The 25,320-nt window shown below is 37.4% G+C and overlaps 1 protein-coding gene across 1 annotated transcript in view; it reads right to left on the minus strand.

The window, feature by feature from the left end:
- Positions 1 to 25,320, minus strand: part of F13A1 (coagulation factor XIII A chain) — a 165,879-nt gene that overhangs the window by 78,672 nt on the left and 61,887 nt on the right. The window contains exons 5-6 of the mRNA XM_027602389.2: positions 17,072 to 17,190; positions 14,380 to 14,487 (exon numbers count right to left, since the gene is read on the minus strand). Of these exons, the coding sequence (XP_027458190.2) occupies positions 14,380 to 14,487; positions 17,072 to 17,190 (227 nt within the window). The remainder of the gene's footprint in view (positions 1 to 14,379; positions 14,488 to 17,071; positions 17,191 to 25,320) is intronic.

Consider the following 25,320-nt stretch of genomic DNA (forward strand, 5'->3'; position numbering starts at 1 on the left):
GATCTAAAAGAGAAGGCCCGAATCAGACAGGGCTTGTAAAAGGCATTATATTTGTATCCAAGGAGCTCATGTGATATAGAAAGAGGACAGGCAGAGAGGACAAATCCAGGGAAATATAACATTGTGTAAGGAAGATTGAGGTCAAGCAACCTGATATCCATTTCCGGGTCTCCCAGTGACCTTGGGCAAGTCTTTTAACTTCCTGATAGCCAATCTCTTCATTTGCATGTTGTTTGTTTATGGAATGAATACAATTTCTCAGAAGTGGCTATGAAAACAATTCTGCTGGGTAAATTCTATTTTCCCACTGGCGTCCAATGTATTTGTTAACTGTAAAAAATCCTTTAAAAAACAAAAATGAAAGTCCCTAGAGAATGAGGTGACATTATGGTAGCATGTTTAGTTTAAAATCATGATTGGTGAGGGGGAGGAGCAAGGTGGTGGAGGAGTAGGAGACCTAAATTTCATCTGGTCCCAGGAATTCAGCTAGATAGTTATCAAACCATCCAGAACACCTACAAACTCAACAGGAGCTCAAAGAAAAGAACAGCAGCAATTCCAGGAAAAGAAAAATGACCACTTTCTAGAAGATAGGACATGCAGAGAAGTGAACTTGAGGTGATATTTGGGAAGATAGACTGTGGGGGGAGGGAGCCTCCCTCAGCAGGCTACCCACAAGTGATAGAGCCTCAGAGCACAAAATCGGAACTTTTAGAAGTCGGCTCCGCTTAGGGATGCTGCTCCAGTGGCTAAGTGGGGTGTGGAACCCTCGCTGGGACAGTGTTGTCTCAGGACCCTCGGGGTCACAGAAAGGCCAGGGATGCCTGAGTGTGGCAGAGCTCCCAGGTATTGGAGCAGGGAAGCCTGCTGCAGAGGAGAGGGCTCTCAGCTCGGGGTTGCCATAAACTGTGATGTGTGGCACAGTCGGGCCACTGCTCTTCGAGCTGGGACCCAACAAGTGGCAGATCCAGGCAGACTCCCCTTCCTCCCCGGGGAGAAGCAGCGTGGGAGTGCACTGCAGGAATCTGCTGGGTTTGGAGACTCCACATGGGGTCGTGTGCCAGAGATAGAAACGCTGGGTCACAGGCTGGGTGAGCACAGAGCATGGCCGGAGACTGGAGAGATGGGAGTGATTGACTGCTTTTCTCTGGGGGTGCACTGAGCAGTGGGGCCCTGAGTTCTTGGCTCCTCTGGGACCAGAGATTGGGAGGCCATTTTCACTCTCATTCTCCAAAGCTGTACGGAAAGCTTGCAGGGAACAAAAGCTCCATAGAGCAAACCTGAGCAGATTACTTAGCCCAGCCCCAGTAAGGGCGGGGCAATTCCACCTCCAGCAAAGACATTTGAGAACCACGGCAACAGGCCCCTCCCCCAGAAGATCAGCAAGAACAGCCAGCCAAGACCAAGTTTACTGATCAATGAGAAGGGCAGAACACTAGCACTAGGGGAATACTGCACATAGAATTCATGGCTTTTTCCTCATGATTCTTTAGTCTTTCAAAGTTAATTTTTTTAATTTTCTTTATTTTTTTCTTTATCTATTTTTTCAGTTGAATTTTTCTTCTTTGCTTTTTCAACCAACATCTTGTCAATTCCTTTTTTAAAATCTTTTTTAATTTTCACTTTTACAGTCATATTCTATCCCTTCATTGAATTAAACCTTATTTTTGGTATATATATGTTTTTCTTTCTTTAAAATTTTGGGATACAGTTTCTTCTAACAGACCAAAATATACCCTAAATCTAGTGTATGACTTTGTCCTAGTCTCCTGCCTGATCACATTCTCTCTTTCTTTTTTTTAAATTTTTTCATTCTTATTTCAACCAACTTCTTATCTTATCAATTCCTTTTAAAAAAAATCTTTTTAGGGGCGCCTGGGTGGCTCAGTTGTTTAAGCGACTGCCTTCAGCTCAGGTCATGATCCTGCAGTCCTGGGATGGAGTCCTGCATTGGGCTCCCTGCTCAGCGGGGAGTCTGCTTCTCCCTCTGACCCTCCCCCCTCTCATGCTCTCTCTATCTCATTCTCTCTCTCAAATAAATAAAATCTTAAAAAAAAATAAAAAAATAAAAATCTTTTTAAATTTTCATCTTTACAGGCATATTTCATCCCTTCATTGTATTTACCTTTATTTTTGTATATATATAAGTTTTTATTTCTTTAAAATTTTGAAGGCAATTTCTTTTAACAGACCAAAATACACCCAAAATCTAGTGCACCAGCCTGATCATATTCTTTTTTTTTTTCCTTTTCCCCATGGTTTTGGGTCTCTTCTGATTTGTTTAGTGTATATTTTTCTGGGGTCATTGTTACCCTTTTAGTATTTTGTTCTCTCATTCATCTGTTCTCCTCTGGACAAACTGGTAAGATGGGAAAACTCATCTCAAAAAAAAAAAAAAAAAAAACCAGGCAGTACCAACTGCCAGGGACCTAATCAATACAGACATTAGTAAGATGTCAGAACTAAAGTTCAGGGAATGATGATTTTAAAGATACTAGCTGGGCTTGAAAAAAGCATAGAAGATACTAGAGAATCTCTTTCTGGAGAAATAAAAGAACTAAAATCCAAGCATGTCAAAATCAAAAAGGGTATTAATGAGATGCAATAAAAAAATGGAGGCTCTAATTGCTAGGATAAATGAGGCAGAAGAGAGAATCAGCGATATAGAAGACCAAATGATGGAGAATGAAGAAGCTGAGAAAAAGAGAGATAAACAACTACTGGATCACAAGGGCAGAATTCGAGAGATAAGTGATACCATAAAGTGAAACAACATTAGACTAATTGGGATCCCAGAAGGAGAAGAAAGAGAGAGAGGGGCAGAAGGTATATTGGAGCAAATTATAGCAGAGAACTTCCCTAATTTGGGGAAGGAAACAGGCATCAAAATCCAGGAGGCACAGAGAACCCCTCTCAAAATCAATAAAATTAGGTCAATACCCCGACACCTAATAGTAAAACTCACAAGTCTCAGAGACAAAGAGAAAATCCTGAAAGCAGCTCGGGACAAGAGGTGTGTAACCTACAATGGTAGAAACATTAGATTGGCAGCAGACCTATCCACAGAGACCTGGCAGGCCAGAGAGGCCTGGCATGATATATTCAGAGCACTAAATGAGAAAAATATGCAGCCAAGAATACTATATCCAGCTAGGCTGTCATTGAAAACAGGAGAGATAAAAAGCTTCCACGACAAACAAAAACTAAAAGATTTTGCTAACAACAAACCAGCCCTACAAGAAATATTGAAAGGGGTGGTCTAAGCAAAGAGAGAGCCTAAAAGTAACATTGACCAGAAAGGAACAGAGACAATATAGAGTAAGAGTCATCTTACAGGCAATACAATGACACTAAATTCATATCTTCTGATAGTTACCCTGAATGTAAATGGGTAAATGCCCCAATCAAAAGACACAGGCTATCAGATTGGATAAAAAAACAAGACTCATTGATATGCTGTCTGCAAGAGACTCATTTTAGACCCAAAGACACCTCCAGATTTAAAGTGAGGGGGTGGAAAACCATTTACCATGATAATGGATATCAAAAAAAAAGCTGGGGTGGCAATCCTTATATCAGACAAATTAGATTTTAAACCAAAGACTATAATAAGAGATGAGGAAGGACACTATATCATACTTAAGGGTCTATCCAACAAGAAGATCTAAGAATTTTAAATATCTATGCCCCTAACATAGGAGCAGCCAATTATATAAGCCAATGAATAACAAAATCAAAGAAACACATCGACAACAATACAATAATAGTAGGGGACTTTAACAGCACCCTGACAAATGGACAGATCATCTAAGCAAAAGATCAACAAGGAAATAAAGGCTTTAAAAGACACACTGGACCAAATGGACTTCACAGATATATTCAGAACATTCCATCCCAAAGCAACAGAATACACATTCTTCTCTAGTGCACATGGAACATTCTCCAGAACATATCACATCCTAGGTCACAAATCAGGTCTCAACCAGTCTCAAAAGATTGGGATCATTCCCTGCATATTTTCCGACCAGAATGCTTTGAAACTAGAACTCAATCACAAGAGCAAAGTCGGAAAGAACTCAAATACATGGAGGCTAAAGAGCATCCTACTAAAGAATGAATGGGTCAAACAGGAAATTAAAGAAGAATTTAAAAAATTCATGGAAACAAATGAAAATGAAAACACAACTGTTCAAAATCTTTGGAATGCAGCAAAGGTGGTCCTAAGAGGAAAGTACAGAGCAATACAAACCTTTCTCAAGAAGCAAGAAAGTTCTCAACTACACAACCTAGCCCTACACCCAAAGGAGCTGGAGAAAACAGGAAATAAAGCCTAAACCCAGCAGGAGAAGAGAAATAATAAATATCAGAGCAGAAATCAATGAAATAGAAACCAAAGAACAGAACAGATCAACGAAACTAGGAGCTGGTTCTTTGAAAGAATTAATAAGATTGATAAACCCCTGGCCAGACTTATCAAAAAGAAAAGATAAATGACCAAAATAAATAAAATCATGAATGAAAGAGGAGAGATCACAACCAACACCAAAGAAATACCAACAATTATAAGAACATATTATGAGCAACTATATGCCAGCAAATTAGACAATCTGGAAGAAATGTATGCATTCCTAGAAATGTATAAACTACCAAAACTGAGCCAGGAAGAAACAGAAAACCTGAACAGACCCATAGCTAGTAAGGAAATTGAAGCAATAATCAAAAATCTCCCAAAAAACAAGAGCTCAGGGCCAGAATTCCCAGGGGAATTCTACCAAACATTTAAAGAGGAATTAATACCTATTCTGAAACTGTTCTAAAAAATAGAAATGGAAGGAAAACTCCCAAACTCATTTTATGAGGCCACCATTATTTGGATTCCCAAACCAAAGACCCCATCAAAAAGGAGAATGACAGACCAATATTCCTGATGAACATGGATGCAAAAATTCTCACCAAAATACTAGCCAATAGGATCCAACATTACATTAAAAAAATTATTCACCATGACCAAGTGGGATTTATTCCTGGGCTGCAAGGTTGGTTCAACATCCACAAATCAATCAATGTGATACAATACATTAATTAAAAAAACAAGAACCATATGATCCTCTCAATAGATGCAGAAAAAGCATTTGACAAAGTACAGCATCCTTTCTTTTTTTTTAAATTTTTTATTGTTATGTTAATCACCATATAATACATCATTAGTTTTTGATGCAGTATTCCATGATTCATTGTTTGTTCATAACACCCAGTGCTCCATACAGCATCCTTTCTTGATTAAAACTCTTCACAGTGTAGGGATAGAGGGCACATACCTGAATATCATAAAAGCCACGTATGAAAAACCCACAGCGAATATCATTCTCAATGGGGAAAAACTGAGAGCTTTCCCCCTAAGGTCTTCTTTTCCAAAGAAGACATCCAAATGGCCAACAGACACATGAAAAAGTGCTCAACATCGCTCGGCCTCAGGGAAATCCAAATCAAAACCTCAATGAGATACCACCTCACACCAGTCAGAATGGCTAAAATTAACAAGTCAGGAAATGACAGATGTTGGTGAGGATGTGGAGAAAAGGGAACCCTCCTACACTGTTGGTGGGAATGCAAGCTGGTGCAGCCACTCTGGAACTCAGTATGGAGGTTCCTCAAAAAGTTGAAAATAGGGCTACCCTACAACCCAACAATTGCACTACTGTGTATTTACCCCAAAGATATAAATGTAGTGATCTGAAGGGGCACATGCACCCCAATGTTTCTAGCAGCAATGTCCACAATAGCCAAACTATGGAAAGTGCCAAGACGTCCATCAACAGATGAATGGATAAAGATGAGGTATATATATACAATGGAATATTATGCAGCCATCAAAAAAAAGAAATCTTGCCATTTGCAAGGATGTAGATAGAACTAGAGGGTGTTATGCTAAGCGAAATAAGTCAATCAGAGAAAGACAAGTATCATATGATCTCACTGATATGAGGAATTTGAGAAACAAGACAGAGGATCATAGGGGAAGGGAGGGAAAAATGAAACAAGACAAAACCAGAGAGGGAGACAAAACATAAGAGACTCTTAATCTCACGAAGCAAACTGAGGGTTGCTGGAGTGGAGAGGAGTGGGAGGGATGGGGTGGCTGGGAGATGGACATTGGGGAGGGTCAGTACTATGGTGGGAACTGTGAATTGTGTAAGACTGATGAATCACAGAACTCTACCCTGAAATGAATAATACATTATATGTTAATTTAAAAAATTAAATAAAATCATGATTGGATTGCCTGGGTCATTCCTGAACTATAGACATGCCTCCATGCTTAAGGCAAACTTGATTCCAATTTTAAGGGTTTAATTTAGAATTCATATTTTAGTATTTTATACTGTTGGACTACAATAACATTTTTCATTAATCCTAATCTGTAGATTCTCCAAAGTTGCCACCACTGATTGAGGTATGTCATCATTGGAAAAGTTATAAAGAGTAGCAGAGGCCTCTTTTTCTTCTATACCAAAGTGAGGAATGTCATGCCTGACATTCCTGGGACTGAATCATAGATAAAGAAAAAAAATATGAAAGCCAAATCAATTCCATCATGAAGCCTACCTCTGGCAATGGTCACCAGCCTGGAAATTTTAATTCCTAGGCATCTGTAAAGTTAGTAATGCAGGGGTGTGTGTCATTGCCACTTTTCCAAAACACCAAAAGGAAGTAGTATCTTTACCTTTACTAAGGTGGCACCAAATCACATTCAGTGTGCTCTTACTTATTATCTGGTGGTGGTGATCAGCACTATGGACACCATTAGAAGTTCTGATTGGCAATTATATAAATTTTTCACACAAGAATGGGGGAAAATTATTATTACATATTCATCCTTTTTTGATAGATGAAAAGTTTCCAAAAATAAGATGCATATGAGGAAATGTGAAAAAGCTCCACAGTGGTGGCATGACTGGGGACAACGGCCATTGAGCACCTGGGTCCTCAGTTGACTCCAATACAGGGGTTTTTAATTGCTTATAAACCAAAGGCTCAGCTAGATGGTGCTTTTTAAATTTTTATTTTATTTTTTAAAAATAAAACTGTTAGGGAATTGTGTTGTGGTTGGTCTGTATAATTAGGGAATAGACTTCATGTTTTTATCTCTGACTTCACAGTTTATTTGGGATGCCTGAAGGGTGGAATTTCTAACCCAGGTGAATTTTTAAATGTAATCTGAGTAGTCATACTAGTTTGTTGCTTGAAGAGGTTTGCTCGATGTGAAGCTTCCAGTAAGATGCTAAAGTCAACAACTGGAGGAAAATAAAAGCGTGGTTTTATAGTAAACCTCTTGTGGAACTGCTTGGCAAGCCATCAAAGGAGTGATGTCAGTACTTTTTTTTTTTTAATGCATGGAAAGAAAAAAAAACTTTCTAAATACTAGGACAAAGAGAAGTGGTAGCAAAATGGATAAAGTAAAAAAATAGCTCTATTTTCAGTTTATCCATGAGATCATGTATGCTGGGGGATCAGAAGCCCTGGAGTCCATCTTGTCTGTAGGTTCCACAATCATTCATCTTGTATTGGGCTCTACGAAACTCCAGGACCTACCTCCAGTTGTGGTCAGTTTGATTTACTAGCTGGAATTCGAGATTTTTTTTATAACACTAAAGAGTACACCAAACATTGATTGGTTAAAAAATGTTCAATCTTGGAGTTAGTTCCCAAAAGGCACAGTCAGAACAGGGTATTAATGGGGATTAATGATGGCACTGTGGTTCGATATTAGCAAAAGACCAGGGTTAAAAATAAATGTACATATCTCAAGGGAAGTAGGTAAGTCCAGGCTGGCAACAGTATAAAGACTGGAATTTTAAAATATGAAACTATATTGACATTTTTTCTCCTCTCTCTCCTTCCAAAATTTCCCAATAATGTCACATTATTACTATTAATGTTATCAATATTATTATTGAATTAAGCCCCTAGAGGAACAAATTACCTCCAGCTACATTTTCCTGCAGTGCTTTTGGCAACTGGCTTTTTGGATATAATTTCCACCACGGAGAGGGGGTTTCCATGAATAGTAGCACAGTTTGTTATTGCTATGGGCCCTTGTCAGCCATTCTTCTACCTCTTTGTCCAATATCCCAACATCCTACCAACATGTGGTAGGATAGTGTTTAGTCCTGGGAAAACTCCATGCAAAGCTGGAGAGATTTGGTTTCCCATTCAACCCTAGGCTTATTTCATCAGTGAATATGCCATGCTGTTGACACATTCTACTCATCAGCCTGTCTTTTCTATTAGACCGTAAGGTCTTTGAAGGCAGAAATTATGTTTTTTTCTAGACTGTACCCAAGTATCTAGACTGGTAGATTCTCAACAAATACTTGTTGAATGAATGAGTTAATATTGAGTGTTTTACTACTAGCAATCACTACCACCATCACCACCATCATGATTATCCCCACGATCATAATCATCACCACCACCATCACTGGCACCACTGCCAACTACTAATACCACCATCAAAGAGTTCCGCTTTGGGAACTCTTTCCTCAGGGAACCAATGCCTCTAGTTATTTAGAATTCTCTGTTCTCTGATTTACACCCTTTTTCACTTATTCCCTATTTCAAAATTCACCTATTCTGGACGCCATTCCCTTGGGTTTTGTTTTTTCCTCTAGGAGACAGCTACTTAATTTGATGTCATAATTGTGTTATTACTACTGATGTGTAGGTAGTGGCCTTCTAAGGTAATGTGATCTGACAGCAAGAACACTATCTACTTCCAGTTCAGCCATTTATTTGCTATGTGACCTCAAGTGACATCATTTTCAAGGGCTTCTTCCTCTAGAAGACCCCTGGAGAGTCTTGCAGATTTCATTACTGGTTCTGTGTGCATTTCAACATAGACTTTCTGTTGATAAAGTCTCAACCCAAAAGAGGGAACCTGCACAGAGGTGAAATATTAGGAGTTTCACAGTGAATAAGCAAGTGGTATTCACAACAGTGACCACTCAAGCAGCAGTGTATCTCCCTGGAGAACTCTGCCCATAGTTGCTGCCAGATCCACTCAGTCATGGGACAGGTAACCACCCAGCTTCCAGGCTATACTGTCAAAGCCTTTCCCCTTTCCCAGAACCATGTTGTTTTTGTCACAGATGGCATAGCACAACTGTTCTGTTAGTCTGACAGAGGCTCAGAGTCCGTGTCTGGTTTCTTCACAGTGATTCAGGGCTAGCAATGGAATGCTTTATTAATGCTCTGTGAGCAAAATGAATTTTCAGACAGCACAAGGCATCCTTCTACAATTTTCCTGGCACATTTCCTGGCAATTGTCCTGGTGGGGACTGTCCCATCATATATGAGGTAGAAAGAAAACAACAATCAAGCAATGTAATTTAAAGGAGAAAGTACAACTTTGGGCAAGTTTCTTCTTTTTTCTAATTTCCTCTATTTAAAATTTTTCTCTCTTAAATCAGTCTGCAATGTGGCTTTGGTAAAGTGCACCACTCAGTATTTAGAAGAGCCTAAATAAAAGTCAGCTTATGTAAGGTTATAACATCTCAGACCCCAAATCCCAACAATAAGATTACAGGATTTTTAGACTTTCTTTCTCTTGGGAAAATCCAATAGCCCAAGGCTGTCCAGACTGTCATAAACTTTTCCAGTTTTCACATCAAAGTGCAGTAACAGCAACTCAAAATGAGGACAAAATAAGATACTGAATTTATAAAGGAAAAAACAGAAGAAAGAAGAACATTGGTTTGAGGAATAAAAAGATATATGTGCTACCACTGGGAATAATAAATGTTGTGTGAGCAGAGAGACAAAATTTTATTTTAAGGATGAAGTGAGACCTGGAGAGGTTGAGTGATTTGTCCTGAGTCACATGGTAAGTTAGCGGTAGAGTCAGAGCTGAGGGATCTGATCTGACATGGGCCAGAGCTCTTCCCATATGATGCTGCCTCCACTTTTGCTTCAGTGGAGAAATGAAAACCAGCAGGTTTTTTTTTTTAAGATTTTATTTATTTATTTGAGAAAGAATGTGAGCGAGAGAGAGCATTAGCAGCAGGGTGGGAGGGGGTGGCGGGGCGGGGGGAAGTACAGAGGGAGAGGGAGCAGCAGACTCCCCGCCAAGCAGAGACCCCAATGTGGAGCTTGATGCCAGGATTCCAGAATCATGACCTGAGCTGAAGGCAGAAGCTTAACCGACTGAGCCACCTAGGCACCCTGAAAACCAGCAGGTTTTGAATGAGGTAAGAAGACAGATCCTCTGTGCAGGTGAGAAAAGAGGGTTATGTTCACTGCATGGTCTGGGAAACTGAACCAGAGAGGGGTTTAGTGCTGTGGTCCTCCTTGGGGATGGTTTTAACCCCCAGGGAACATTTGGAAATATCTGAAGCCATTCCTGGTTGTCACAACAGGTGGGTAGAAGGTGCTACTATCATCTCTAGGGTAGAAGCCAAGGATGCTGCTAGAATCCTTTTGTGCACAGGCCAACCCCCACAACAAGGAACTATCCAAGGTCATCGACACTGGACAATAAAAATTTTTATCTGGGGATTGTGAACTTAACATCCAGATTTGTATTACTATTATTATCACTGGAGAGTTTGCACACCTGAATTATTGTCTGTACTCATTTAGCATTGTGCTCCCACCAACTCCCTGCAAATTCCCTGCAATCTTCAGTGCAGGGACTTTGTCATGACCACAGTAGGCAAATTTGCCTTTGGGGCCTCAATCTGCTCTTGCCTCTTGTCCCTACTGGGTCCTCTTCAGGCTGCTCATTCCCACTCCTTTGTGGTGGCAGCTGATCCCCAGGAAATTGAACTGAAGTCAATGTATTGCCCCTCCCAGATAATTTGCATGTCACCATGTCTGGCTGTTCCAGTACTGGTATCCTGTGAAAGGAATTTCTAGCCTTGGTGACCAGCCTGAGGAGATACATAAGAAGAATTCCTAAAACACCCTGCAGCAGCCTCTGTTCTTCCCGCCGACGAGGCCAGCCCCCTGAGAAACCAGGCACAGGCTCCTCTGCCTCAGGGTCACCATTTTGGCCAGACTCATGCAACTTTAGAACATTTTCTTTTTGGGTTTTCTAAATACATCTTCTCATATTTTAAGGCAAATTTTTGAGAAATTTGAGGGGGATCTTTGTTTTGTTTTTCTTTCAGTCTCTGTTTAACTTCACTCAATTTCAGGATAGATATCCAGAATCTGTGAACAGGAAAGGAACTACCTAAATGACCAGAAAACAGTTGACTTTTTTTTTAAGTGTCATGTTTTTTATTGATTTTTCAGAGGTTCAATATTTCAATTTCTAAAATCATTATAACTGAATAGATTTTGAAAAGGTTTATAGAGCTCTTCTAAGAATTAAAGGAGAAAATGGATATGAAATGGTTTTGAAAACTATCAAACATATATTTTGTGGATGTAAACAATGGTGGGAGTAGAAAAAGAAATATCGTCCAAAACAACCCCGGGTGAAACAATCAACAAAATTAAAAGAAAACCTTCAGGATGGGAGAAGATATTTGAAAACAACATATCTGATAAAGGCCTAGTATCCAAATCTATAAAGAACTTATCAAACTCAACACCCCCCAAAATAATCTAGTTAAGAAATGGGCAGAAGACATGAACAGACATTTTTCCAAAGAAGACATTCAGATGGCTAATAGACACATGAAAAGATGCTCAACATCACTCATCATCAGGGAAATACAAATCAAAACTACAATGAGATATCATCTCATACCTGTCAGAATGCCTAAAATTAACAATACAGGAAACAACAGATGTTGGTGAGGATGTGGAGAAAGAGGAACACTCTCAAACTGTTGGTGGGAATGCAAACTGGTGCAGCTACTGTGGAAAACAGTATAGAGGTTCCTCAAAAGGTTAAAAATAGAGCTACCTTATGATCCAGCAATTGTACTACTAGGTATTTATGCAAAGGATACAAAAACACTGATTCGAAGGGACACATGTACCCAGATGTTTACAGCAACATTGTCAACAATAACCAAATTATGGAAAGAGCCCAAATGTTCATTGACTGATGAATGGATAAAGAAGATGTGGTATATATACAATGAAATATTGTATATATTTGTATATATATGTATAATATTGTATATATATGTATATATATAGACTCAGCCATCTAAAAGAATGAAATCTTGCCATTTGCAATGATGTGGATGGAGCTAGAGTGTATTATGCTAAGGGAAATAAGTCAGAGAAAGACAAATACCATAAGATTTAACTCATGTGGAATTTAAGAAACAAAACAGATGAACATAGGGAAAGGGGGAAAAAAGAGAGGGAGGCAAACCATAACAGACTCTTAACTATAGAGAAACAAACTGAGGGTTGATGGAGAGGAGGTAGGAGGGGGATGGGCTAAATGGTAATGGGTATTAAGGAGGGCACTTGATGTGATGAGCACCAGGTGTTATATGTAAGTAACGAATCACTAAATTCTACTCCTGAAATCAATATTACACTATATGTTAACTAACTAAAATTTAAATAAAAACTTGAAACAAAAACAAAACAAAACAAAAAAACAGCCCAGGGTAGGGCCTCTGTCTCCTAATGCCCAAGACCTCTCCCTTCAAAAATAAAGCCAACCCAAACCAAACCATTCCTCCCCACCCCTCCTCATGGGTTCTGTCGAGTTCTAAATCTTATAATTGGGTTCTGGATTTTCAAAATTAGAACTCCATAGGTTTTTTGTGACTAATAACACTCAAGGAAATTTGCATTAGGATTGTGTGTTTAACACAAGATTCCACGGCTTCCACTTGGCCAGATGCCACTACAGAAAGTATTGGGTTAGCTGCTTCATATTTACTTCCCTCTTGCATTGGCTTGTGTTAGGCAGTGATTTTTAGATTAGTAAAAATATGCACAATGTGTGAGTAAGCTTAGGCTGGTGAGCATGCCATTCCAGAATGCAAGAAGGCATTAGTTCATATTCAACCACTGAGAAGTGTTGCTTCCTTCTCACTGCAAACCTGCAATGGTAACTTCCAAGGAAAAGAAAAATGGGAATCTTGTCTGGGAAACAGGAATAGCAGTGATCACCTACAGGTCTAATATATATTGTTATAAATAGTTATTATAAAGAAATTCCTAAGTTCTTTAGAATTTGCCGTCTTTTCATTATGCAATGTGAACTAACAATAGAAAACAAAACCACCTTGAGAGATTGGCTTTGCCTTCTTTTTATGCCCGTGATCTTCTAAATTTACATGTAGCTTAGGTACTAATAAAAAACAGCCCTTCTTCTTAAAAGCTAACCAGAAATTATATTTCACATCACTCTCATTCTAATATGTTTACATGAACAATATTGATTTTATTTAACTCAAACCAAACTCAAAGACAAAATTCTTCCAGAGGATTTGTTTTTTAGAAAACTTAAGGAAATTGATGATAGATTTTTCTTTTGCTCAGTCTTTGATTGTAGGAAATAACACCTCGCTTAATGTTTCTTCAAGAATATTCTGCTCACAAACTGGATTTGGTATGCTTTAATGCACCAAAGGCAGGATCTATGTGCTGTATTTATCAGGACAGTCCAGGACTGCACAGGACCTGGGCATCTCATTTAATCCACTTCGCCACCTGACCCCCAACCTTCCTATTCATGATAATTCTGTCTCTTTTCCTAGAAGCTGTTCCATTGCAGGATCTCTGCATTCTTGAAGATTTTTCAGGATCTTCTACAGAGAGCCACATGGGAGGCAGGAAATGTCTAGATTGGGAGTCTGCAGACCTGGGTTCTAGCTGAGGCTTTGTCACTGACAGACTGTTATCACCCTGTTTCCTAACTTGTAAAATGGCATGCATAATATCTGCCCTACTTATCTGATGGAGTTAATGTGAAGAATTAACTACAAACTATAGGCTAAACTAACTTTCATAAACTAGAAAGCCCTATGGTGAGGTATCATTACAATAGAAGCTAGGATTTAGAGTCATTTATTTCTTTATTTTTACATGGGTGTGAAAATGGAGAAAAGCTGTGTCTTGCTCCTTTTTTCCCCTCTTTTTCTGGTGCTTCTTGATGTTTGTTTGATTGATAGATTATAGTCATTGACATTTTGTCATGGTCACTCCTTAGTCCCTAGGCAAGAGATTCTGAGAATAAGTGGTCTATAGTATCATGTCATCTATCACCATTTGTCTGAAGCTAAAGAAACATACAGTACTGAGATAAGATTTTGTTTTATAACACTTGACAAGTTCAGGGAATTCAAGACTCTTACAAATAAAAGTTTAAGTCATCATTTCAACAGCTCTTAATGAACTGGCATCTATAATGAGGCAAATGACATGTGTAATCAACATAAGTAATCAGTAGTTGCTTACCATTGCAGACCCAACACGGCTGACTTTGATGGGATTCGCTCTACCAGAAAGGTCCATTTGTGCTTTGTCCATCACATACAGGCAAGCATCAAGGATGCCATCCTCAAACTATTTGGGAAAAAATAAAAAATAAAAAATAAAATGAAAAAGATGAAAAAAATAAAAGAGAAACTACTTAATGTCCACTCTGCAAGCCCAATATTCTCTGCCAAAAACAAAATGAAAGCACAACCTAATGTTTAGGATATGTGTTTCCTATATAGTAATCACCCATAATCTTTAGTATGAAATGTTAAAGTAGAAGGAAGAAGACATCCTCTTTTGTTTTTCAGTAAGATGGAATAAAACTTAAAAAGCAAGCTAAAAACATAAACAGAATTACTGGAGAGCTGCTGTACTCAAGGATCATGAACTGACTTGAAGTTCTTCAGAAAATTGTATAAATTAATTTAGATTTCTCCAACATGTAGGCTCTCATGCCCAAGGCAAAGGAATAAACGATGTACCAAACTCAGGCCAAAGTCTTGAGACCTCAAAAGTAACACGAATGCTTGTGCATTTCAAAAATAAATGGCTCTCAGGTGTATCACAGGGAGGTATTTCAGGCCTGTACACCTTGCACTGGTAACAGTAGAACACCTCCTGTCATGAATGCTTGTCCAAGGTTTCTCCTCTTTTAAAACAAGGTAGACTGCAGGGTCAGAGAGAGGACAGGAAGGCCTAGAGAAAGATTACATTATAAAGGGAACAGCCTGGAAGTCAGTTCCATTGCAGGATCTCTCTGTTCTTAAAGATGTTTCAAGATCTCTTACAGAGAGCAGCATGGGAGGCTGTTTACAGTTCAATTTCCTTAGAAAGAACTACTGGCCCCATGCAACACCAGAATTTTTTTTTTTAAAGAAAGGAACACGGGCAAATGGTAATCAAATGGCAAAATGGAGAAATTTCACCTATACTGCACCTCACTGAACAAGAGATTTCCCTGAATACAAACACTTTGCATATCCATCTAAGTACTTGTGACAGAAACCACAATCTTAATGGCTAATTACTGTGTAGTTCTTTTTTAAATCTAGTTAAAATACCAACTTTCTGGGAACCCTAAACTGATAGGATGCATGCTGTAAAGTAAGGGTGCTCGTTCTTCAGATATGTAAAGAACTCATTGTTCTGGTTCTTATTAAGCATCATTTCTCAGCCTGTGGGACATGAAGTAATGAACTGGAGAGGTAAAGAAATAGTCACAGAACTAGTCGTTTCCCTGCACCATTGCAAACTACTGGCTTGGCTGGTTGTTTGGACTGAAAGACCCAAATTAATGGACTCTGAATGACAACAGAGACAGATGGTGGCTGTGCTCAAGAGTGTCTACCCAAAGGCTACTCAGCATGCTGGCTGAGGAATACCCTGATCATGCTTGGGACTCTTTCCAACTCTTCCCTGTTACCCACCTTGGTGACTTTTTTTTCCTTATTGATCTCTACATAATGTCACTTTGGGGATATAAATAGAATCACACCTAAACATTAGGAATTAAGGCACTAGACAACAGGCAATATCGTGGGTTGTATGTCACTCAGGAAGGGAGGGCTTGTAACCAAGGAACCAGGTGGGGATCCAAAAACAGGAAAAGAGCACACAGATGATTAGCTTGGCAGGGCATCAGAAGTGCAGGTGAGCAAGTCTCAGCACTGGGCACACAATTCTCAGGAGTCCGGGTGAAGAAGTGGGTCATAAAGTCAGGCAGACAAGACAAGAACTAGTGATGACATTGATCCCAATGGCCAGGCTGGAGCAGGGGTAAGGGATGCAGGGAAAGCTCACATGGAAGTCAAAAGAAGGTATCAGAAACCAAGAAAGTATCATGTGACCTGGTGAAGCCAGGTTCCATGAAATCTACCCTCCCGTATACCCAGAACAATGGTGCACAATTCCAATCATCTCAGCCAAACTCTCTGAGAAATGACACACTCATCTTTTCTCATGTTACTAATGAAGGGTCTTTGCTGAACCACAGGACATGCCTTCTTATGGGAATTTGGTAGAAATATCAGTCACTTGTTCTATTGTTAGAGATATCAAACTGAAATAGTTTGAATTATTGAATATCTTAAATGGAATACCGTTTGCTATTTTATACCCAGACAGTGTGTTGTAAGATTGCAGTTGATAAAATGTCTCAAGGTAAAAGTCTAGTGGGACCTCCTCTGATGAAATGGTGACATTCTTTTCTAATTCTCATTTCTAATTTTCTAGTATCTTATACTAACAAAAAAGGTGATTTCTGAGTTGACCACACACCTTGTAGTGTCCTTTGCAGTATTATCAAAACATTTTTCCTTATAAGAAAGGGAAAATTTCAGTCCATTCCATGTTGAAAAACAATGTCTGAGCTAATGAGATTTCACTGCACTGGATGCCAAGCATTTCTCACTAGAATGCCATGTTATCCATAGAATCTCTGATCTCTGTAACCTTGTAATACCCAAAGATATGTGCTTTCAGTGGATAAATTATGTAGTTGCCTTTCTAAGTCTCTACTCCTGGGCTGTCTGTCTTGGAGTCTCAGATTCTGAAAAGCAGGAAATTGTGCATGTCTAATATCGACATATGGCACCTTGTAGTGATACATGTGACAAAAAAAATATTAAGGAAAAATGTCCTTGACAATGGCAAATATTAAATGGCTTACCTGACCATAACTCCAGCTTCTACTCTTGATGTCATTGAAGTCTCCATAAAAAATAACCCCGATGTCATTCAGGACATACTCTTCTCTTTCTTTATCATCATTCAAGTATACAGCATCCTCTGTGTCAGAATTTAAACATAATGACCATTACCAAACCAGACTGTTTTCATATACTCGAAAGTCTGTTCTGGTCCTAAGCTGCACTTTAATTAAATAAATGAAAATAAAATGTCTTTTGTTTCACTAAAGAGAGCTCCTTTCCTGATATGTAATTTCAGCAATGGTGAACCTAATCGGTAGCCAAGATCAGCATGTAAAGGATGACATTTGTCAGCAAAATGCTGACAAACTCTGGCTTTTTAAGTTCCAAGTAGCACAATTAAATTGACATGTCTCATTAAACATTTTTGGATTCTGGGACATCAGTAGTTTCAGAATCAGAATTCTGTGATGCAGATACAAATCTGTAACACAGATCACAAAATAATTTCCAAGCTATTAACATTAATAGAAAACTAGCCGAACTGAAATGATTTTTAAAGTCAAGTCTGGGATGAATTAGAAGAATGCAGCATGGTCTGTCCTGCCTGGTGTGTGGCGCATCATGGACAGGAGGCAGGCTGGGGGTCGTCACCTATCAATGAACAATCCTTGCGGATATGTTGGTAAGTATGTGTCCGATCAGTCTCCCGAATCAGCTTCCTCCACTGTGAGGACTTTTCTTCCCTGTGGCTATAATCTCAGGAAGGCCACGCTCCCCATCTGCCTGCTTAGTAATTAGCCTGAAACTTATTCTCAGGCCAGGTATGAAAGCAGCAAAAGTATCACCAACAAAAGCAGGACCATACAGGTATAAATCACACTCAGGTAAATTTGCATGTTTGGAACAGGGACACTCCCTGTTACCTTTGCAGTGTTATTTCCTCCTCATTCTATGGTAAGACTTTTATCACTCTTTTTGGAGTAGCGTCAACCTTGGCTGCACATTAGAAGCATCTGGGTAGATTTAAAAACTTCTGATTCCACCTGGACTGAACTCTAGATTGATTAAATAAGAGTTTCTGGGGTCTGGGGCCAAGATACAGGTATCAAGTGTTTGTTTGTTTTCTCTTTTTAATTTTATTTATTTATTTATTTATTTATTATTTATTTAAAGCTCTCCAATGATTCTGATATGCACCACAATTCTCTAGCCTTTTGCTATTCAAAAGAATCATTGAAAGACCAGTGGCATCAGTGTTACCTGGGAGTTAGGGAGAAATGCAGAGTCTCAGGCCCCAGTTCAAGTCCTATTGAATCACACTCTGCATGTTAACAAATCTGCAGGGGATTTATGTATACATTAAGGTTTGCAAAGCACAGTCCAGCCAGTTTAGATCCCCATTCTGGGCTATATTATAGCTGCGACTGAATCATTTGGAGAGTCCTTTGTCTTATCTCCTCCCCAGTACTTTGTTATATCTTTCTCTTTCTATTCTCTACCTCTTCCCTACTACTTGCCTGTTTTTCTGCAACTGTAAACACACACACACATTTACACAGACACTAACGTCCAATAAACTGTACCCATTTAAAGTGTGCAATTTCACAGTCAAAATAATAAACATATCCATCACTGAAAAAATTTCTTGTGTCCCTTTGTAATTCCTCCCTCTGGATTCTCTCTCTGAGCTCCCACTCCTGCCAGGGAACCATTAATCTGTGTTCTGTCACTGTAAATTCATTTGCATTTCTTAGAATTTTATATAAAAAGAATCCTCCAGCATGTACTTTTTTGGGGGGGAGGGGGTCTAGCTTCTTTCACTTAGGCTCGTTATTTGAAATTCACCCAGGTCATATCAATAGCTCATTCATCCCAATGCCATGTCATGTTTCCAGGAAAATCGGAGTTACATGACAAATGTGCAGCAGCCTTCCCTCTGCCCTTGCAGATGTGAGCTCTGATGCTTCACGTTGACCTTTCAGGGTCTGGAGGCAGAATGCCACGGTTTTACCAGCAGTCTGTGCATAGGCATATGGACCCGAAACTAAAGTGAGAGCTTCATTTCCAAGAGGAACAAACCAGAGAAGTGACAACTGAGTTCGAGGTCAATGTTTCTGAGTAGAAGCACAAAAGAACACTTTTAAAAGAAAATCCCATTAGGGTGTGTGTGAAGGGCATTGACCACTTGTTATATCTTGCATAGTCCTCCACCAGATATAATCACACATCCTGGAAAGTAAAGGCCACTTTTGTTTTCATCCTTTTATAATAGTGGCTTAACTACCGTGACCATTGTGATAATAAACATCTTAGTCAAGTGGGTTTCAGAGGCCTGTTACTAAGATAGAAATCTCCTCTTAAGACCACTGAGGTCTAGAAGTACCATTTGACAATATGTTTTTAACACGTTTTCATTATAATATGAGATATTTATAGCCTTGTCCTATAAGATATTAGAAATTGCATTGTATTATAGAGCTACTATAATTTAAACAATTGGTATAAAAATAGATTAATGGGTCAAAATAGAGAGCTTAGAAATAGATGTTACTGTATGCATGTTTTTATGAAATTAATATACCATAAAGGAAATACCATAAACCAAAGATGACTGGAGTGTTTATTAAATTCAGTGAGAAAATTGGCTGTTTGTGAAAAGTAAATTCTCTGTACACCAAAATAAATTGAAAATTAATTTAAAACCTGAATTAAAAAACAGAAAGCATAAGAAATTTAAAATAAAAATAAAAAAATGAGTATTTGGTCTCTAGATGAAAACATTTTATCTAAACAAAAATAATAGAAAAAATAAAAAAGTGTTTTTTAAATTTTTATTATTTATTTTTTTATTTATTATTTATTTATGTATTTATTTTAGAGAAACAGAGAAAGAGTGAGTGTGAGTTGGGATGGGGATGGATGGGGCAGAAGGAGAGGGAGAGAGATAGTCTTTAGCAGGCTCCACACCCAGCACAGAGCCTGATGCGGGGCTCAATTCCACAACCCTGAGATCATGACTTGAATTGAATAAAAGAATTGGATGTCCAACCGACAGCCACCCAGGTGCCCCTCAGTGTTTTTTTAAAGATAAATATACAACTTGAATTTTAGATATCATACAATTTAAAAATGCAGAACAAACTAGGGATATATTTGCAACAACAGAAAACCTTAGCATTTTTTCCTTATATATAAAGAATTCCAATAAATTGATGAGAAAATCATAAAGTGCATTTATTTTTTATTTTTTTAAAGATTTTATTTATTTATTTGACAGAGAGAGACACAGTGAGAGAGGGAACACAAGCAGGGGGAGTAGGAGAGGGAGAAGCAGGCTTCCCACTGAGCAGGGAGCCCGATGTGGGACTCTATCCCAGGACCCTGGGATCATGACCTGAGCCGAAGGCAGATGCTTAAAGACTGAGCCACCCAGGCACCCTATAAAGTGCATTTAAAAAGTCACCAAAAGGAAAACCTGTTCACAGAGAGGAAATGCAAACAGAAACTAAATATATAAAAGTGATTTTAACTGAGTAGTAACCTAACAACTGCAAAAGTTTACAAGTAAATTTTTATCCACAAAAATACAATTTCAAACTATTTTTATTCTTTTACAGACAATATTTTTTTTTTATTTGACTTTAAGGTTTGGCTTTTTCTTTAAAGTTTTGACATTTAAACAGTTTGCCTCCAAATACGGGTCTTTTTTTCATTTACCAGGTTTGATACACTCTGATCCTTTACAGTTTGACAATGTAAGTCTTTCTTCAGCTCTGGGAATTTCTTTCCCTTTTAACTTTGACTATTTTCTTTTTTTTATTTTTCTATGTTTTCTTATAATAAAATGCCTTTTAGGCAGATGTTGAAATTTCCAGATGTCCTCCATGCTTCTTATCATACTTTCCTCTCTGTCTCTCTCCCTCTGTCTCTCTCTCTATGTATGTATTATATAAGATAATATGTTAAGAAAGAATACCATCAGCATCTGCAGAAGAATTGAGGAATTCCTGGAACAAAAAAATGGTTGAATGAAGTATGGTATGTAATGAATAGCTATATAAAAGCATTGGGAAGATCTCTATATACTACTTTGGAAGGATATCCAGGAGCTCTTGTTAAGTAAAAAAAAAAAAAAAAAAAAAAGGTGCACAAAAAATGTATATAGTTTATTACCTTTTATTTAAGAAAGAAGGGAGGTAAATAGGTAGGTAGATACATATTTATGTACATTCACATGTGTGCTTATATTTTTAAATGTAGAGATAAACCAAAAATTAACAAAATTATTATCTAAAGTGTAGGAGGGATAATTGGGAGTTAGACTTTCTCTCTTAAGCATCTTTATTGTTTTGTAATTTGACTTTGGGGTTACATAAATGTTGTGTAAAGTCATAAAACAAAACTAAATAGAAATAAAAGACAAAGCTATTTCTAAATAAATGAAGCCAAAATGAAGCAAATGGAACATGACTGTGTAAATAGATTAGTGGCTTAACCACAGAAAACTATTTCAAGTTACTTTAAAACAGAGTAATTTCACTATATATGCCCAGTAGAATATAACATAAAGAAAAACTGTAAAATAAACAAAAAAATGAAAGAAAAAGTAAACTGTATTAGTTACCATATTGTTACTAATAATATTGAATTGAATACAACATAAGCAATCATGTTAATGACATTAGAAACCAAGATTTGCAGGATAAGAGAAAAATTGCATAAGCAAAATCAAAGAAATAAAATTTAAAACCTTGTATTTTAACTTCAAGCCACTTATTTCATAATATTCTTTTGCAAATCATTTTAGATTTAGTGCTATTTTTCCTCATTGTTTTATTAAATTTTTTTTTATCTGGAGGGAAAGGCATTCTTTCATTTTTCTTTTCATAATGACTTGTAGGCATGATATGATACTTAGTACTGTAGCTACCAGAATTTGGTTTGTAACTCCTGCTGCTGCAGACTAAGAGCTGCACTGATTTTGAATAAGAATGAAAGCATTAAAAAATCTGACTTCAAAAATAAATTTTTCTTGGGTGCCTGGGTGGCTCAGATGCTTAAGCATCTATCTTCAGCTCAGGTCATGATCCTGGAGTCCTGGGATCAAGTCCCGCACCAGGCTCCCTGCTCCTTGGGAGCCTGCTTCTCCCTCTGCCTCTCTCTCTCTCTCTGTCTCTCATGAATAAATAAAATCTTTAAAAAAAAAGAAATTTTTCTTTAAAATCTTTGTAAAATGGAGGCATCTGGGAGGCACAGTCAGTTAAGAGTCTGACTCCTGATTTCGCCTCAGGTCATGATCTCAGGATTGTGAGATCAAGCCCCACGTTGGGCTCTGCACTGGGCATGGAGCCTGCTTAAGATTCTCTCTCTTCCTCTCCCCCTGCCTCTCTCCCTCCTCCCCTTCTTCCTCTATAAATAAATAAATAAATAAATAAATAAATAAATAAATAAATAAATATTAATAAATATTAATAAATAAAATCTTTGTAAAATGGCCGTAAGCCTGACTCATCCTTGGAAAGCATCATAACTGAGTGAGGTTTACATGATTGCTGGCCCTCCCAGCCCCATACATTTCTGTAGGTTACCTCTGTGCCTATGATTTCTCTCTGAACCTTATATGCACATTCGTTTTCTTACTCAAGAGAAAGAAAAACATATTTAAAAAATGTATTGAATAAATGAATAAACTTAATACATAAAATTATTAAATACTTCTTTAAAAAGTGTAACAGTCATTTATAGCATGTCAAGGATAAATTCAAAGACCTTTTTTTTTCTGAAAGTGCTGTCTGGATCCTGTTGTGTAAATGTAGGTGTTTTGTAAAATAATCTTGAAATTGTACTTTGACATGTTTTTGGTCAAGTTGCATCAGGCTTATTTCGTTTTGTTTTGTTTTTCATTTGAAAATGACTTTAGTATTGATTAATTCCATAATTGCCATATTCTGACATTAAGAGCTATATATCAGTGCAGTAATATACTTTGGGGTATAGGCAGCTTCTTTGCTTCTTCTTTGTCTATCCTTGTCAATTACGATTTTTTTTCTTGACTCACAAATCCTTTGATGCTTTTAGCCAGAAATTAGTCTTATAAAGCTGTTTTTGAGTATAGTTTATATGAAATAAAAATATTTGGCTTTGGTAATAACTTTTCCAAACTGACCTCATTCTAGCAAGATATTTTTCAGTCCTTTTATTTTATTAGACTATGCACTTTTTCTGAAATATTTTGTAACACTTAACTTTATTGTATTTTTGCCATTTTAAAAAGTTGGTGTAGTTGGTCTGTAATTAAGTTGCAAATTTAAAACCACTGTTAGTTTTGTAATTCAAAATATAGTTATTTTTGTTCTAGTACATGTCATTCCACCTGCAGCTATACCTGGAATCCCATTGATCTTCTAGCTATGATTCATTTCTTCATAGTTCACAAATGAAGAATGTGAAATTCAGTGAATGCAGTTACTAATCCTATTGGGGGATGAATCTCATTTCACCAAAATTAAAGTGTATTTGCTCAAAAATGATGATACAAGTTGATGATACATTCTGGAGTTGGAAGACCTCCTCACTTAAGACTCCAAACTGGCTTATTCAGCTAAATTCTAGGTTACTGCTCTTTACTTTGTTCTCCACTAAGGGGTGTGATTTTTTAAATGTTGAAAGATGACAATTCTAACTACTGGCAAATATCTCTGTTTTAGGAAGATATAACATGAAAAATTTTTTAAATATATATGAAGGAAGAGACTGGTTATCTCTTCCTATATTGTTTTGTTTTTTCTCTTATGGCCACAAATACATTTCTGGAGGTTTGCTTTCACAATGATTTTCATCAACAAATATTAAGGGATTTTTTTCCATTTATAATAGTCCCTGTAATACTGTGAAGTGTTTCATTCAGAGCATACTATGATAATCAGAAATCTAATTTCATTAAAATAAAATATCAAACAAAAGGATTTTAGAAAAAATAAATTTAAGTTGACAATATCAGTAATAGCTCATGATGTATTTTCTCTGCAGAAACCACATTTTCAAGTTCTACCCACTGAAAAGAACTAGAAAAAACAACCAATGTAGTAGCAATGAGTCTCTTGAGGCTGGATTATGGTCTCTAAGTACCATTCATTTCCCATTCCCCCTTCCTTACTATAAGGTACCCAGGTTCCTAAGAGAAATGACTCACTACAAATCTGGGTAAGGAAATGTACAAGACCAGCTTGAAATACTTCTTCCTACCAGAAAATAAAGAGGCTATTAAAGATTCCAGGAGTCATAGGAATCAGAAATAAACTGGAAAGGGTTCCCACTGTCCAAGAATAAGACAATTCAAATATCAAAAAAAAAAAAAAGTCACTGCAAGGGATTAAAACACAAAAATTTCAATATTCATACATTTATAGTCATTTTAAAAATTCATTGGTTATCTTTGCAGGGTGATAAAAAACCAACTCATTATTCTGATAACTTAGAAATAAGGAAAGAGACACATATCTAGACTACTTATATGAATATGACCTCAAGGCAACAAAATAATTGAAGCTAATAAATGCAGAAGGAATGGTAGATTAGAATATTGCCATTTTGCATTCCCTAATGAAATAATGAATCTAGGCTGAAATCATTTGTAAAAAGTCTAGTGGGGAATCTCATAATGGATATAAGACTGACAAAACTTGATCCTATTGATAAATCTAAACATCACTAAAAGAGTGACAACCAGACATCATGTATCTCCTGATGGGATGGATGTCCTGTACAGCATGACTTACATAATATTATTGCTGTACCTTCCCATCCCTACCACAAAAAGAAAATGATCCTCTTGAAGATAAATCTGATTGAGTCTCAGATCAAACTAATTGCTTAATAGAAAATACAGGAGCTAGAGAAATGTTACATGACACCAGGCGATAGCATAGATGTAGCAAAATCTTGATAACTACTGAATCTGGGAGATATATAAGTAGGTATTCGTTGCACTACTGTTTCTACTCTTGAGTTTGTTTTCAAGTTTTAATAATAAAAATAAACCTTGCCAAAGGGCATAAAAGAACTTGAATAAATAAAAAATAAAAACATTCAAAATGTCTCTAATTGCATGTGAAGATTTGATATTGTAAAAATATAAATTCTACCCAAATTAGTTTCTACAGTCAATGAAAATCCAACCAAAATTCCACTCAGATTTTTTTTAGAATTCTGCATGCTAATTTAAAAGTTTATCTGAAAAGACAATGTGAAAAAAATAGCCCCAAAA

The sequence above is a fragment of the Zalophus californianus genome, chromosome 7 (assembly GCF_009762305.2).
Source record: "Zalophus californianus isolate mZalCal1 chromosome 7, mZalCal1.pri.v2, whole genome shotgun sequence".
NCBI classification, from domain to species: Eukaryota; Metazoa; Chordata; class Mammalia; order Carnivora; family Otariidae; genus Zalophus; species Zalophus californianus.